Below are 15,372 nucleotides of genomic sequence, written 5' to 3'. Positions count from 1 at the left end.
TAAAAATTAACAGCAACTCTGCAATCTCAAAACAAGACAAGAGAATTAAATGCGGACTCCTAAATATCAGATCCCTGTCATCGAAAGCTGTACTAGTAAATGACTTAATTTCAGACTGTAATATTGATTTATTCTGTCTTACTGAAACTTGGCTGCATCCTGAAGAATATGTCAGCCTGAATGAATCCACTCCACCCAGTCACATTAATACTCACATTCCTCGAGGCTCCGGCCGAGGAGGTGGTGTTGCAGCTATTTATGACTTAAGTCTGTCAATCATTCCTAAACCTAAATTAAATTATAACTCATCTGAAAGCCTTGTTCTGAGTCTTTCACATCCAACGTGGAAAACTTTACAGCCAGTTCTATTTGTTGTAGTGTATCGAGCACCTGGTCCTTACTCAGAATTTTTATCTGAATTCTCTGAGTTTTTATCAAGTCTAGTCCTCAAATCAGATAAAGTAATTATTGTAGGTGATTTTAATATTCATGTGGATGTCATTAATGATAGCCTTAGTACTGCATTTATCTCATTATTAGACTCTATTGGCTTCTCTCAGTGTGTACATAAACCAACTCACTGTTTTGACCACACCCTTGATCTTGTTCTAGCTTATGGTATCGAGATTGAAAATCTAACAGTTTCTCCACAGAATCCTCTTTTATCAGACCATCACTTAATAACTTTTGAAGTTCTATTACTGGACTACACACCATTAGGCAAAAACTCCTTCACTAGATGTCTATCTGATAGTGCTGTAGCTAAATTTAAGGAAATTATACCGCTGGCACTAAATTCAATGCCATGTCCTAATATAATAGAGGACTCCTCCGCTAACCTCAGTTCCTCACAAATCGATCATCTTGTTGATAGCACTGCAGGCTCATTGCGAACAACACTGGACTCTATTGCCCCCCTGAAAAGGAAACCTATAAAACAGAGGAGGTTAGCACCCTGGTATAACTCGGATACCCGCAAATTGAAGCAAACATCACGGAAATTTGAAAGGAAATGGCGTTCCACCAACTTGGAAGAATCCCACTTAGCCTGGAAAGATAGCCTTAAAATATATAGGAAGGCCCTCCGCAATGCCAGAGCAAGCTATTACTCGTCATTAATAGAGGAAAACAAAAACAACACCAGGTTTCTTTTCAGCACTGTAGCCAGGCTGACAGAAAGTCACAGCTCTACTGAACCATGTATTCCTACAACGCTCAGTAGTAATGACTTCATGAGCTTCTTTAATGATAAAATTTTAACTATTAGAGACAAAATCCATCATCGCTTGCCCTCAACTGGCACTATTGTATCTTTAAACACAGGAACCTCAGAAACAGTTGTAAATTCTGACTTATATTTAGACTGCTTCTCTCCCATCGACCTCCACCAACTAACTTCGATGGTTTCTTCATCTAGACCAACAACTTGTCTCCTAGACCCCATCCCAACTAGGTTGCTGAAAGAAACTTTACCTTTAATTAGCACATCTCTACTAGAAATGATCAACCTGTCTCTATTAACAGGATACGTACCACAATCCTTTAAACTAGCTGTAATTAGACCGCTTCTTAAAAAGCCTAATCTTGATCCAGAAGCTTTAGCCAACTATAGACCTATATCCAACCTCCCTTTCCTCTCCAAGATCCTTGAGAAAGCAGTCGCCAACCAGCTATGTGACTTTCTTCATAAAAATAGTTTATATGAGGATTTTCAATCAGGTTTTAGAGCACATCATAGCACAGAGACGGCACTGGTGAAAGTTACAAATGACCTCCTAATCGCTTCTGACAAAGGACTTGTCTCTGTCCTGGTCTTACTAGATCTTAGTGCTGCATTTGATACCATTGATCATCACATTCTACTACAGAGACTGGAACACTTAATTGGCATTAAAGGACCCACATTAAACTGGTTTAAGTCCTATTTATCGGATCGATTTCAGTTTGTACATGTTAATGATGAGTCATCCCTGTATACCAAGGTTAGTCATGGTGTTCCTCAAGGCTCCGTGCTTGGACCCATACTATTCACCTTATATATGCTCCCTCTAGGAAATATAATTCGGAAACACTCCATAAACTTTCATTGTTATGCAGATGATACAAAGTTATACCTATCAATAAAGCCAAATGAAACTAATCAGCTTACTAAACTCCATGCATGTCTCAAGGACATTAAGACCTGGATGACCTGCAATTTTCTGCTGTTAAACTCAGATAAAACCGAAGTTATAGTACTTGGTCCTAAACACCTTAGAGATGTATTATCTAATGATATAGCGAGTTTGGATGGCATTAACTTGGCCTCCAGCACCACCGTCAGGAATCTGGGAGTTATCTTTGATCAAGATATGTCCTTCAACTCCCACATAAAACAAATTTCAAGGTCTGCATTTTTTCAGCTACGTAACATTGCAAAAATCAGGCCCATCCTGTCTCAAAAAGACGCAGAAAAGCTAGTCCATGCATTTGTTAATTCCAGGCTGGACTATTGTAATTCTCTATTATCAGGCTGCCCTAACAAGTCTCTAAAGAGTCTCCAGCTGGTCCAGAATGCTGCAGCACGTGTACTGACAGGAACTAAGAAAAGAGATCATATTACTCCTGTATTGGCCTCTCTGCACTGGCTCCCTGTAAAATCAAGAATAGAGTTTAAAATCCTTCTCCTCACTTACAAAGCTGTTAATGGTCAGGCACCATCATATCTCCAGGAGCTCATACTACCCTATCACCCAACTAGAGCATTACGCTCCCAGAACGCAGGATTACTTGTAGTTCCTAAAGTCTCCAAAAGTAGAATGGGAGCCAGAGCCTTCAGCTATCAAGCTCCTCTTCTGTGGAACCATCTTCCTGTTTTGGTCCGGGAGGCGGACACCCTCTCTACCTTTAAGAGTAGACTTAAGACCTTCCTCTTCGATAGAGCTTATAGTTAGGGCTGGCCCAGGCCTGTCTTGGACCAGCTCTTAGTTATGCTGCTATAGGCCTAGTCCGGGGGACAATGACACACTGAGCTTCTCTCTCCTCCCCTCTCCTCTCCTCTCCTCTCCATCTGTATACATTATGCCTGTATACATGCCCCATCTCTGCTTGTCACTGACTTACTTCTTCCCCGGAGTCCTTGTGCTTTGGCCCTGCCTGATCGTGGATGCGCCCACTGCTATGGCCCTGCCTGATCGTGGATGCGCCTACTGCTATGGCCCTGCCGGATCGTGGATGCGCCTACTGCCATGACCCTGCCTGACACCCACCACTACTGTCGCTAATATTAGTCACATCTCTGTTACATACGTTCCACTACTATTATTGTAATGCATTACTACGTACTATCCTTACCATTAATCACTACTACTGTTATCACTAGTAATCACATTTCCATGTGCATTTCATTATTATTGCTGTAATACATCTTTATGTACTTTCACTCCTGTCAACCATCGCCTATAATTGAATACATTGTGATCTCGTTGATCTGCTCTGTACATGCGACATCTATTGCACGCCTGTCCGTCCTGGGAGAGGGATCCCTCCTCTGTGGCTGTCCCTGAGGTTTCTTCCGCATTTTTCCCTGTTAAAAGGGCCTTTTTTTTGGGGGGCAAGTTTTTCCTCACTCGAATCGAGGGTCAAAGGACAGAGGGTGTCGTCTCTGTACAGATTGTAAAGCCCTCTGAGGCAAACTGTGATTTGTGAATTTGGGCTATACAAATAAAATTTGATTTGATTTGATATGCAGCTCATCTGCACATATATGAAACCTATATGCAGCTTATCTGCGCATATATGAAACCTATATGCAGCTTATCTGCGCATATATACAGCATATATGAAACCTATATGCAGCTCATCTGCGCATATATGAAACCTTTATGCAGCTTATCTGCGCATATATGAAACCTATAATGCAGCTTATCTGTGCATATATGCCGCATATATACAGCATTTATACAGCATGTATGTGGATATATGCCGCATATATACAGCATATATGCGTATATATGCCACAGATATGCCGCATGAAGGCCGCAAATAGGCCAAATTCAGGTGCATATATGTGCATATACAGGGCATATAGGTCTCCTATATCGCTTCTTTATATCCACATATAAGCCCTATAAGTACATAAAAGGTATGTCTCCTATATAGCTCATATACCCAGTGTCAGGTTCTGTTTGTCATACCTATTGTATAGCTCATAGCTCATATTTTCATTCTCAAGGTAATAACTGCATATTTGTCCAAAGTCCCTTACAGGAAAAAAATAATAATAATTTCACGCAATAACTTATTAATCGCATGTGAACCCGTGAAATTGGCATCACATTTGATCCCAAATACATGTTGACATGTGACAACGGCATGTTATGTGGAAACCAGTCATTATTAACTATGGCAAGTGAGAGGAGACAAAAAGCTATGATGTCAACACAAATATCTAATACTATCTGCTATATTTTATTCCTGAAACATTAACAAGGTCATCAATTCTTTCTTGTATGAAGATTGTGGAAGAGAAGGAAATGTATAACAAAATGGTTTGATGATGTTTATATCGTCAATTAAGCCTTTTTTCCAAGTTTAAGTCACTGCCAGATTCACATCATTACAGCTCATACACATCCACAAAAAAGTGGAAAGTCACGATCAGAATAAGTGTTTACATGGACGTGATTCGGAATAACGATCGGCATAAACCACCCCTCTCGATCCAAACAGAATTTCTTTCGGTTTGAGCTGAATCCGATCAGTATCTTCCAATTGACGTGTTTACATGACGCATTTTTATTATGTTCAGCCCATTATTCTGAATATTTGTGTCCATGTAAACACAGCTACTGGCAGACAGACAGCCGTGTCACTTTGGGTTCCAGATGAAGCGCTATATTATTATTATTATTATTATTATTATCATTATTATTATTATACTGTCTTCTCATTATTTTTGTCTTCTCTGTAGATACTACACTGATGAAGTGGCCGGCAGCCACGCGAGGGCAGATCGGCACATCCATTAATGCCAAGCTCACCAAGCTTAGAAGAGCATATATGTACATATATGAAAAGGGCCAATTTTATGTATGTCGCATATATTCAAAACCTATATTAAAACCTATATTAAACATTTTTGTTTTTTCTATTCATTTTTTTATTTTTATTATTTGTGTTCTTGTTTTATTTGATTGTTTTAATTTGAATAAATTATGTAAAGTTCTACATTTTGGGTTTTTATTTGTTTGTGTAGGCTATGTAGCTATAAAATCTTTAATGTATAATTTTTAATAATGTACATGCAATTACATGTAAAGACACTTATACATCACATATAGGTACGTATATAGGTGAAAATATAGGTGCATATATAGGTACTTATATAGGTGAACATATAGGTGCATATATAGGTACTTATATAGGTGAACATATAGGTGCATATATAGGTGAACATATAGGTGCATATATAGGTGAACATTTGGTGCATATATGGGTACATATAGGTACATATACAAGTGAACAAATATGTACATATATAAAATTGGCCGTTTTCATATATTATATGTACATATATGTACATATATGAAAACGGCCAATTTTACGTATGTCGCATATATTCAAAACCTATATTAGAGGAATAATGACTGGCGAAGTGTTTAATATAGCTGCTACATTCAGGATTAGCCCTGCCAAGTAGCAGAACTTTGTAAGACACTTTGACACTGGGGAAGACAAAATATTCTTGTTCCAGATAAATAGCCTGCAAAAAACTGATATGTGTGAGTCACCGAGTCTGAATACCTGGGAGAGACATTCAGCAATTTTGCTTTTGTCATTACAGTCTATAAACAGAAGCCAACACAGTTTATAGTGTTAGATCGTCTTTATTATTATGCCAACATTTCAATATCAATCTTATTCAGACTTTTTTTTTCACTCAATAATAATAAAAGAAAAAAAGAAAAAAAGATTATATTAGTATAAAAAGGTTACTTAAGCATTCTGTTATAAAGACACTGCAGATACGGTAGTATTCATCAGACATGTAAACGTGAAATCTCTATCGGCAAAAACTTCCAAACATTCTTGAGAGAATTTCACAAAGCATTTAAGGCTTCTCTGCTCAAAGTTTAACAGGAGATCGATAGCAGTGTGTGTTATTCATACCATTCTGATCGTACATGTTAGCTTGAAAAGAAAACTCTTCAGATGGATGTAGATATCAGCTCAGTGTGATGTTTTTTCAGCTATTTTTTAGTTAAATGTTATACTTTTCTTTTTTGGTGTGCATAAATCTGGCTGATATGTCCTCAGTTAGTGAGAAAATGCATTATAGACACAAAACTTGAACTTGCTTTCAGTCTAAGGCAGCATATTAATTGATATTTTGATCATTTGCCAACAAGGATCAGACTACACAATATTCTAGATGCTCACTCTGTCATGGGATAAGAAACTCTTGCTGTAACTTAGCTGAGGACATGGCAGACTTCCAACTACTCATGAATGACTTGAGGAACATGGCAAAGAACTCAAGGTGTCGTCCTGCCTCCAAAATTCTCCATATCTTTATATGATCGATCGTGTGTGGGACATCGCAGAACAAGTCCAATCCACGGAGGCCTCACCATGGATCAGTCCTGTGGTGTGTGGCACCAAGACATTGGCAGCAGACCCTTTGAGTCCTGTGGGTTGTGAGGTGGGGCCTCCAGGGATCAGAATTGTTCTGGCACCAATCAGTGGTTTTAAAGTTGTGGCTGATCAGTGTGATCAGTACCAAAATCAAAATGTTTCTGTACGTTATCAGGATTGTATGAATACCAGTAAACCTGGAAACACCAGCCCACTTCTGTTTAGTCGGACTATCATTGGCTGATATTTTGTAGTCTAATCTCAGCAAAACTAACACCAGGTCTTAAAGTGGAAGTACAACTTGCTGTTGAGGATACTGTCTAAAAAACAGTCAAGAGACAAGCTTTTAACAAAAAAAATCTTAAATCACAGTCCACTTAGTAGCTTTTCCCAGAACCATCAACCTCTATGTGTAAAAAGCTGGTAAGTGGACCTTGGGTAAGATTGTTCATTACTACCACTACTACTCTGACCGAGATTAAAAATAGACTGTCACATTTATAAAGTTCTTAGAATCATGTCACACACTGAGTTCCATGAAAGTAATTTGGTCAAGATCTGGTGAAGAAAAGGTGGTTTACAGAGAACAGTTAATGTATCTATATACAATAATGTTCCATATAACAGCAGATTAGGTCCAGAAGAGCCAGAAGTCTTCTTTTAACTTTTGGCATAGCACACAGTGGTATGTTAACACTGTTATGTGGATATTTGGATCACAGTGTTGGTTTAAGTGATGCACAATCATCACTGGAATGGTGAGACTGAGATTAACTTCTTTGGCCAGACAGAAAGAAAAAGAGACAGACAGAGTGTGTTTTAGTCGTACAAGATGTATGTTTGCATAGGTTGACAATGATTCAAAGTCCATATGTTGAGATGTGTTGGACAGACAACAGACGATGGTGTGCTTTATGCGGTTTTGACAAAGGAGGCGATCTCCACCTAAGAGGTGTCTTCCCCATCTCTCTGCTCGCTGGGCTCCACTCTCTGAGACAGGAGGAATGACTCCCACACAGCCAGACACTGAAAGAGAAGGCACACCACGGTCATCATTTTTATCAGAATATTGGTTTGTTTTCCTTCAGTGTTTACGTCCTCTGTATTCGTCGGATCAAGTGCCTTTTGGTCTGAAAATCACAACCACTACATGGCAATTAGCCAAGGCTTTTTCCCCTTAACATACAGCCTATATGCAACCTGCTTGTGGCATTCTGAGGCCTTTACACTTACCAAGTAGTAAAAACCTTTGAAGCAGCAACCACAACAGCTGCCAACAGAAAGAGTGTCATAAGCTGCACTTCTTCTACTGGCTTTTAAATTCTGAAGAGGCTCTCTCCTCACTTCCCTCTTCATAAGTCATAAATACATAATTTCAATAACCAATTCTTAGTGCTGTATCGTAGGCAACTGGACTTGTTTCAGTTTCTTGAAGATGTTTCACCTCTCATCCAAGAGGCTTCTTCAGTTCTAACTAACTGGAGGGGAGTTGCAGGCTTGTAAACTCTGTGTGGGAGTGTCCTTACAAAGTCGTTAAGGACACGTGTGAACTCTGAGTTTCAGAGTCGTTAGGGCCACTTGTGGGTCGTTGGTCCAACCGGTCTTCATGTGGGTTGCTAGGGCTAGGTGAGCCTAGGTGTGAATAGCAGCATTGTAGGTGGGTGCTAAGTAATGTCTTAGGCCACCTCCTCTGTTCACAGACTGTCGTTCCAGTTTGACATAGATGGATATTTTACTCCGCAATCCGGTCTGCATTGAACAGCATAAACTACATTACTCTGTTTATGCCTGGGTGTTTTGTACTTAGGATGGACAAGTGTCTGCCTCAGCGTGTTGATAGGTTTGAAGCAAACTGGGATATGATGTTTATTAAAGATCCTCCTGAGTTTCTCAGATATTCCTGCCACATAGGGAATGACGATGTTGTTACGTTTTTCTGTCTCCTCCTCTTTGTCTGCTCTGGATCTTTTAGAGGTTTTGACAAAGGTCCAGTTTGGGTAGCAACAGGTTTTAAGTGCTGTCCTGATGTGCTTCTGTCCCTTCTCTTTCCCCTCCGTCTTTGTGGCCACGGTGTCAGCCTGATGGTTTCAGGTTCTGATGACTCCCAGCTTGTGCTCCAGTGGTGAGAGTCAAACAGCAAGTACTGTGTGTGTAGGTTTTCTGTACACCTCATTGTTGAGGCTTCTGTCTTCTTCAATGTGTTCTGCACAGTCCAAGAAGGGCAGACTGTCTCTTCTGACATCTCCCCATGTGACCTTGATGTTATTATCCACAGAATTTCTATGTTCTGTGAAGGCTTCCACTTGACCCAGGTGTCATCCACAAACCTGAACCAGTAGCTAGGAGCAGTCCCTGTGAAGGTAATCACAGCCTGCTCTCAACTTCTTCCATGTAGAGGTTGGCCACTATTGGGGACATCGGTGAGCCCATGGCACAGTCGTGCTTCTGTCATTAGAAACCTTCACTGTGCTGGAAGTAGGTGGTCATCAGACAGAGGTCAAGTAAGGCATAAATGTGGTCTGGGGTGAAGTTGGTTCTGCCGGACAGAGTGCTGTCCTGTAACAGGCGTTTCTTCACTGTAATTACCTCTTCTATAGTGGGAATGCATGTAACATCATAAGAAACCATTGTTTAGTCTGTGTCCAGTGATTTTTCTCTGACCTTGTTGGCGAAATCCTGTGAATTTTTGATGTGGTGCTGAGCGTTACTTGATCAAAGGAGCTAGGATGCTGGCCAGGTGCTTGGATATGTTATAGGTAACCGAGTTGATGCTACTGATAGTAGTAGACTGATCTCTCTCTCTCTCACTCTCTCGTAAGAAGCTACAAATAATGTGCAGCTTTAAAAAAGCCTGGAAGACCGATAGTTAACATGAAAATACAGAGTCGTTGCAACTGTAATGATGCACTGTCTCATATAGTCGTATTGGTGTGAACTGGCAGGTTTTCAGAACATTGCAGATTGCAAGAATTTGCAAGTTTAAACTTGTCACCGCAAATCTTTGGTCTGAACAGGGCTATATTGGGGAAACTGGACTTGCATGAGTTTCTTGAAGACATTTCACCTCTCATCCAAGAGGCTTTTTCAGTTCTAACTAACTAATGGTGAGTCGCAGGCTTTAAACCCTGTGTGGGCATTAACCCTTACAGAGTCAATGAGGTCACATGTGAATTCCCAGTTTCAGTGTAGTTAAGGTCACATGACAATGTTGTTGACACACCCAGACATCATGTGAGTTTTTGGCATCATCAGGGTTCAGGTGTGAATGGATGTTAAGCTGCCTAGAGCTTAGTGGCTGATAAGTGGTGTTGGAGGCACCCTCCTCTGTTTAACGATGGTCGTTCCAGTTTGGTCCAGTTCCAATACAGTAGTTTTATGAATTTTGTCATTTTCAGCCGTAACTTTAACAATTAAAGATGGATAGTTACAGACAATGTACTGTGTTACTTTGCTGGCATCTTTGATAAACCAAATCCACCCAACAGACTAACTGCTCGTTTTGACTAAACTCAAGCTGTAAGTTTTTGCAGTCTGTGGCTACATGGGTTTGTGAAAGTGTTGTAATTATGGGAAAGCATCAAACATGCATTTTAGATAAATGTGATGTATGCACTTTGAAATAACATCATAAAAGAGAGAGAGCCTGATAAAAAACCTCTATATTCTATGTACTGAATCAATTTGGAATAGAGCAAATGTTAATGTCCCTGTGGAGCCATTTGCTTTACAGACAGTAGTCAAACCCAAAATGATAATACATCAAACACATACACAAGACAAGATCCATATCAGTGACACTGCCACCATAGATCATGGAGGTTATATTTTGCTTAAAAAGCCAATTGCTGATGGATTAAAAGGCAGTCTTTGTCTGTTTGTGCTGCCCTGAAACAGACTAAACCTCCGCCCTGTGGAAGCATCTGGAACTCAACATATAAAGGATGTTAAGAGGCTAAAACAATCACATTTGCCTTACAGCACTGCTGAATGATTTCGCAGACTACTTCTGCCAGTCGCTTCCTGTGTGCAGCGCACTCCTCCATTCCATTGGAGATCAAAATTTTAATGATGAAGCACGACATCATGAAAAGAAATCAGATCCAATGGTGAGATTCCAGAGACTCCAACTCCTACCAACACTGGCTCTTGGTGCCATGATTACCACAGTTAGCTATGGTGGTTGCTACTTGCTAGTCCTCCCTCAGATCTAATAAAAAAGCCCTTCAGTCAAATTTGGTATTTCTATTAGCTAGAGTAAATGTTAAGGTAATAACAAGCAATAAACCCACTCACTCATCACAAATATGGGTGACATCACACACACACACACACACACACACACACACACACACACACACACACACACACACACACACACACTCTCCATCCAACAGGTGGCTGATTACTGATGTTGACTTTGTTCATATTTATTTGAGGCATGTTTTGCATTTACCAGACAACATTTTAGGTTGGAGATGAAAAACAAGCGTTGTTCATTTTCACATAGGTAACAATATTCATTATTATTATTAACAACATAATAACTGTCTTCACCACTGTTCCACTTTTAGCATTGTCGTCAGCACTATCAGATATAAAAATGTTCTTTCAGAGCTTTCCCAAATGTCTATCCTAGCACTTTTCTCCCTTTTCTCTTTTGATCCGTCTCTCTCTTCTGTTTTTCTCCAACTCCCTTGCCATCTCATCAGTGAAGGCACATTATTGCATCGACAGAGGCACTGAGAGAGTCCCACTGTAGATGAGTGTGTGTGTGTGTGTATCGCAGAGGACTTGACAAAGCGAATCACACTTTTATGGCATAAAAGCAGTTATCTAGATAGCAGGAGAGGCAGGAAGCCATGCAACCAGAAAGTGAAAATGACAAGCACACACCAACAGACACACTCAAAAGCCAATCTGTGAACTTGGGTTCCACTCTGTCAGCATGCATCAATACAGCGCAGTCAGTTTTTCCAAGGTAATAGCAGTTTGTTTTGAGGTGGCAATAAGTCAGAGCCTTGGCCTGTCAACTCTCCATTTAACAGCCAATTTCTCTCAATAGCACCCAAAGCACCTCTGTAGCATCGCGGCAGTGCAGGCTGGACTTTTTGTCATAGAAATGATTTTAGGAGGCAGACATGTCATTGGTCAAGCTGAACCACAACAGGAGGAGCCAAACAGCCCAGGGAAAAACTGAGACAGAAGGAAGGTAATGCTAATCCATGCCAATAAAATGAGTTATTTATTAAGTTACTTATTTCGTCAATTTAATAAAATTGGCATACGATGAAGGTTTTTTTTCGTGTCCTCCAATCCTTCAACATTATTAACAACAGCTAAAACACTTGACAGTTCGACATCCACATTTCTGTCAACAGTAGATCATCCTGTGGCCAAATGCATAATTAAAGTTATACAGTGCTTACTGAGGACTTTAGCTGTATGTAGCTGTTATAAAAGCTGATGGCAGAGAGGAAATAGGTCTGACAATGTCAGTTATTGATTGTTTGCTTGAAAATATGCCTTAAAGCCCCACTCCAGTGTATTTTGGCATTATTATGATTTTTCATATTTTAAATTTCCTTCCATGATAGTGTTGACAAATAACTTAATTTTGTGCTCAAAGTTAAATCAATTAGGCTGGTTCATGCAGAGGATCTCATACCTCAGATCCCACATTACCTTCCAACAAGACAGTAGGGCTGCGCATTTAGTTCATTTTTCGATTAGTCGATCAAAAGATAATTAGTTGCCAACTCTTTTGGTAATTATTTAATTGTTTCAGGCTTTTTAAAAGCAAAAACATTAGCTGGCTCCAGCGTTCAACAGTGAGAATCCAGAGACTCCCACGTCTACCAATCTTTGGTGTCATGATTATCTCAGTTAGCTTAGGTGGTTGCTACTTGCTAGTCCTCCCTCAGACCCAATAAAGTTTTCTTCCCTTCAGTCAAATGTGAAATTTCTTTAGCTCTAGTAAATGCGGAGGTAATATTGAGCATCCTTGTGATTTTTAAAACATTCTTCCTAACAGGAAATGCTGAAAAATGTCCAAATCATTATTTTTAAAGACACATTTTGCAGAATGGTTAGCTAAATGCACTAGCACTGTAAATATATGCCAGAAAAACATTTTTTGTAAGACATTACTTATTGTAATGTAAGGTAAGCTCATATTTTTCCCCACATGGCTGAATGTAGCAGAAACAATCTATATATATATATATATATTTAACATTTTAATGCAGAATATTTACATATTATATCTTTAAATTAGGGATGGGCATTTCGAGTAATTTTCTAACCGAGTACCCGAACCTGGTCCTAATCGAGTAACCGAGTAATAAAATATATGACTCATAAATGCGCTCTGTCCATCAGACAGCGCATTGCTGACACACAGCATCGTCAGACAAAATATCAGGTGGTTAATAAGAGTAGATTGGAGTTTAAGATGCACATATTAGTTTATGACTGGGAAAAAAAAAAGTTTCCCCTCTGGACGGAGCGCATTTATACCCCGGGGTTTTTTTTTGTTTTTTTTTCAGTAATTAGCGGTGCTTATGCTTTCGTGTTTCTTGAACCTTAAGTGGTTTCGCATCGAACTCGTTGAGTGGTTGTAAGCCAGTTTAAGGTTACAAATGCGGTTACATGCTGCTATTCCGACATGCCGCTATTTAGACAGTGACCTGTAATTGTCGGAATAGCGGCATTAAAGTTATTTTTCAAGCGTCCCACTATTTCGACATTGTTTTTTGCCATTGTCGGAGACTTGTCGGAATAGCGGCATGTCTAAAGAGAGACATGTCGGAATAGCAGGCGGACCCCGAAATATTGCATACATGTTAATTTACGCATTATTTATTAGGATTTACGGGAGATTTCCTGATAGTAGTGATCACACACGGCAACAGAGCAACCATCTTGATGTAAATAAACGATCTTTGGCAGATCATGTTTTCCCACTGGATTTTAGCCCGTCATGTGACGGCACACGAGTCCCTATTGGACAGGCTTGACTGCTCGGCTTCTGGGTAAGCTAACGTTACAAACACACCGGTGGGGTCGGTGTAAAGGCTGAAATAGACGAGAAACAGAGCGACTATACACCCGGCATCGCCGACAATGAAATAATCCTAGGTTAACCGGTTAATAATTCGTAACCGATTAGCAGATTGTCTACTCGGGTACCCGAGTATCCGAGTAACCGTGCACATCCCTACTTTAAATGCTTTAACGTTTTTATCTACAAAGACATGTGATTGGAGTTAATACCAAATGTTGTCTTTGCAGTATACTTGTCAAAGAACTGGTGCTTCTTGCTCCAGAGGCAGCTATGACACCAGGCTATAACAAGCAGATTCAGATGTTCCACTGGAGCACTAAATCTGTCCAAGGAGCCTGGATTTTTAACAGGCTGTCTACTCAGCACAGCTTTGCTTAAAGGATAACTACCGTTTTTTACAACCTGGACCTTATTTCTAGCAAACTATATGGTCATTTACTCACCCAGATAACTTTGGTGTCATTTGAAGTCGTTCGGACGAAATTAGATCCAGCGTAGCGCCGATATATCCATATAATGCGAGTAACAGGGCAGCGACACACAGCCTCTATAACGCATCATCTGCCACGAAACTAGTTCATTTCACCAATATTTTGTTACGATATGCTAGTGCTATTCCCCTCTGAGTCCGGGCTCGTCCGTTATCAACATCCGGGGTCAAACTAGCAGTAGCAGCTACAGGTAAACAAGCTGGGCTGTTGCGGGCATAGACATATATACATAGACGCCTCATTGAGCGCTGGACCGTACGTCGACGTCGCCGCCATATTGGAGGAGGCAGATCTGCCCCGTGAACTAATACATGTGAATGGAGTGAACTTTATAAAGCTCCTTCTGCAAAGTGCTGTAAGTTGATGCCTCTCATTTACACATTCACACACGTACGAATATATTCAGGAAACAGATAGGAACCAAAAACAACGTCTGTAACGTTCTCTGATGATTATAAACGTTATCTAATCCTTACATGTTCAGTATACAGGTAGGCACCAAACCACCGGATGTATTTTTATAATGTTTTTATGAGTGTTTACAGCTGCCAACGTATGTAACTCTGTTACTGTGATGTTAAATGACAGTTAAATATTGAATCTGTGTCTATAATAACCAGATCCTGACATGTAAATGTGACATCTGTCTACCATACTGTCACCTTATGGACTACTGACTGCATAATATAGCCTATTAATCAGAATCAGAAATACTTCATTAATCCCCGACGGGAAATTGCTTGCGTTACAGCTGGGAGCAGCTGTAATTCAAAGTCAAGAATATGTAGAAAAATAGTAATAACAACAATAATAATAATACAAACTATAGCCTATATAGGCCTATAGTGTATATTTATAAAAGTAGCCCACTGCAACTTTACTTTTTTTTTTTTACCATGTAATGTTTTATACAGTATCATATTTTATAATGTTCTGTCATGGAGTTTATCACTTCACTGCTAAACGAAAAGAAAGCAGGCTCACTGCCAGTTGCAGTTTCTTATCTTGATTTGCGGACTTTTCAATTTTTTGTCTCCATGATTGTTATTATTATTACTTAGATTATCAGAAATCACTGTGTAAAAACGACGTTGGTGCTGTTTATTCCCACAGATGTCACATTTACGTGTCAGGATCTGGTTATTATAGACACAGATTCAATATTTAACTGTCATTTAACATCACAGTAGCAGAGTTACATAC

At 39.7% G+C, this 15,372-nt stretch overlaps 1 protein-coding gene across 1 annotated transcript in view; it reads right to left on the bottom strand.

The window, feature by feature from the left end:
- Nucleotides 1-5,847: 5,847 nt before the first annotated feature.
- The window catches only part of snx7 (sorting nexin 7), a 61,139-nt gene continuing 51,614 nt past the window's right edge, over nucleotides 5,848-15,372 (bottom strand). Inside the window, exon 9 of the mRNA XM_084340963.1 lies at nucleotides 5,848-7,641. Coding sequence (XP_084197089.1) covers nucleotides 7,561-7,641 — 81 coding nt within the window. The 3' untranslated portion in view covers nucleotides 5,848-7,560. The remainder of the gene's footprint in view (nucleotides 7,642-15,372) is intronic.

This window comes from Pagrus pagrus (genome assembly GCF_965226575.1).
Source record: "Pagrus pagrus genome assembly, chromosome: 20".
Lineage (NCBI taxonomy): Eukaryota > Metazoa > Chordata > Actinopteri > Spariformes > Sparidae > Pagrus > Pagrus pagrus.
This window is presented reverse-complemented; position numbering and strand designations above follow the sequence as displayed.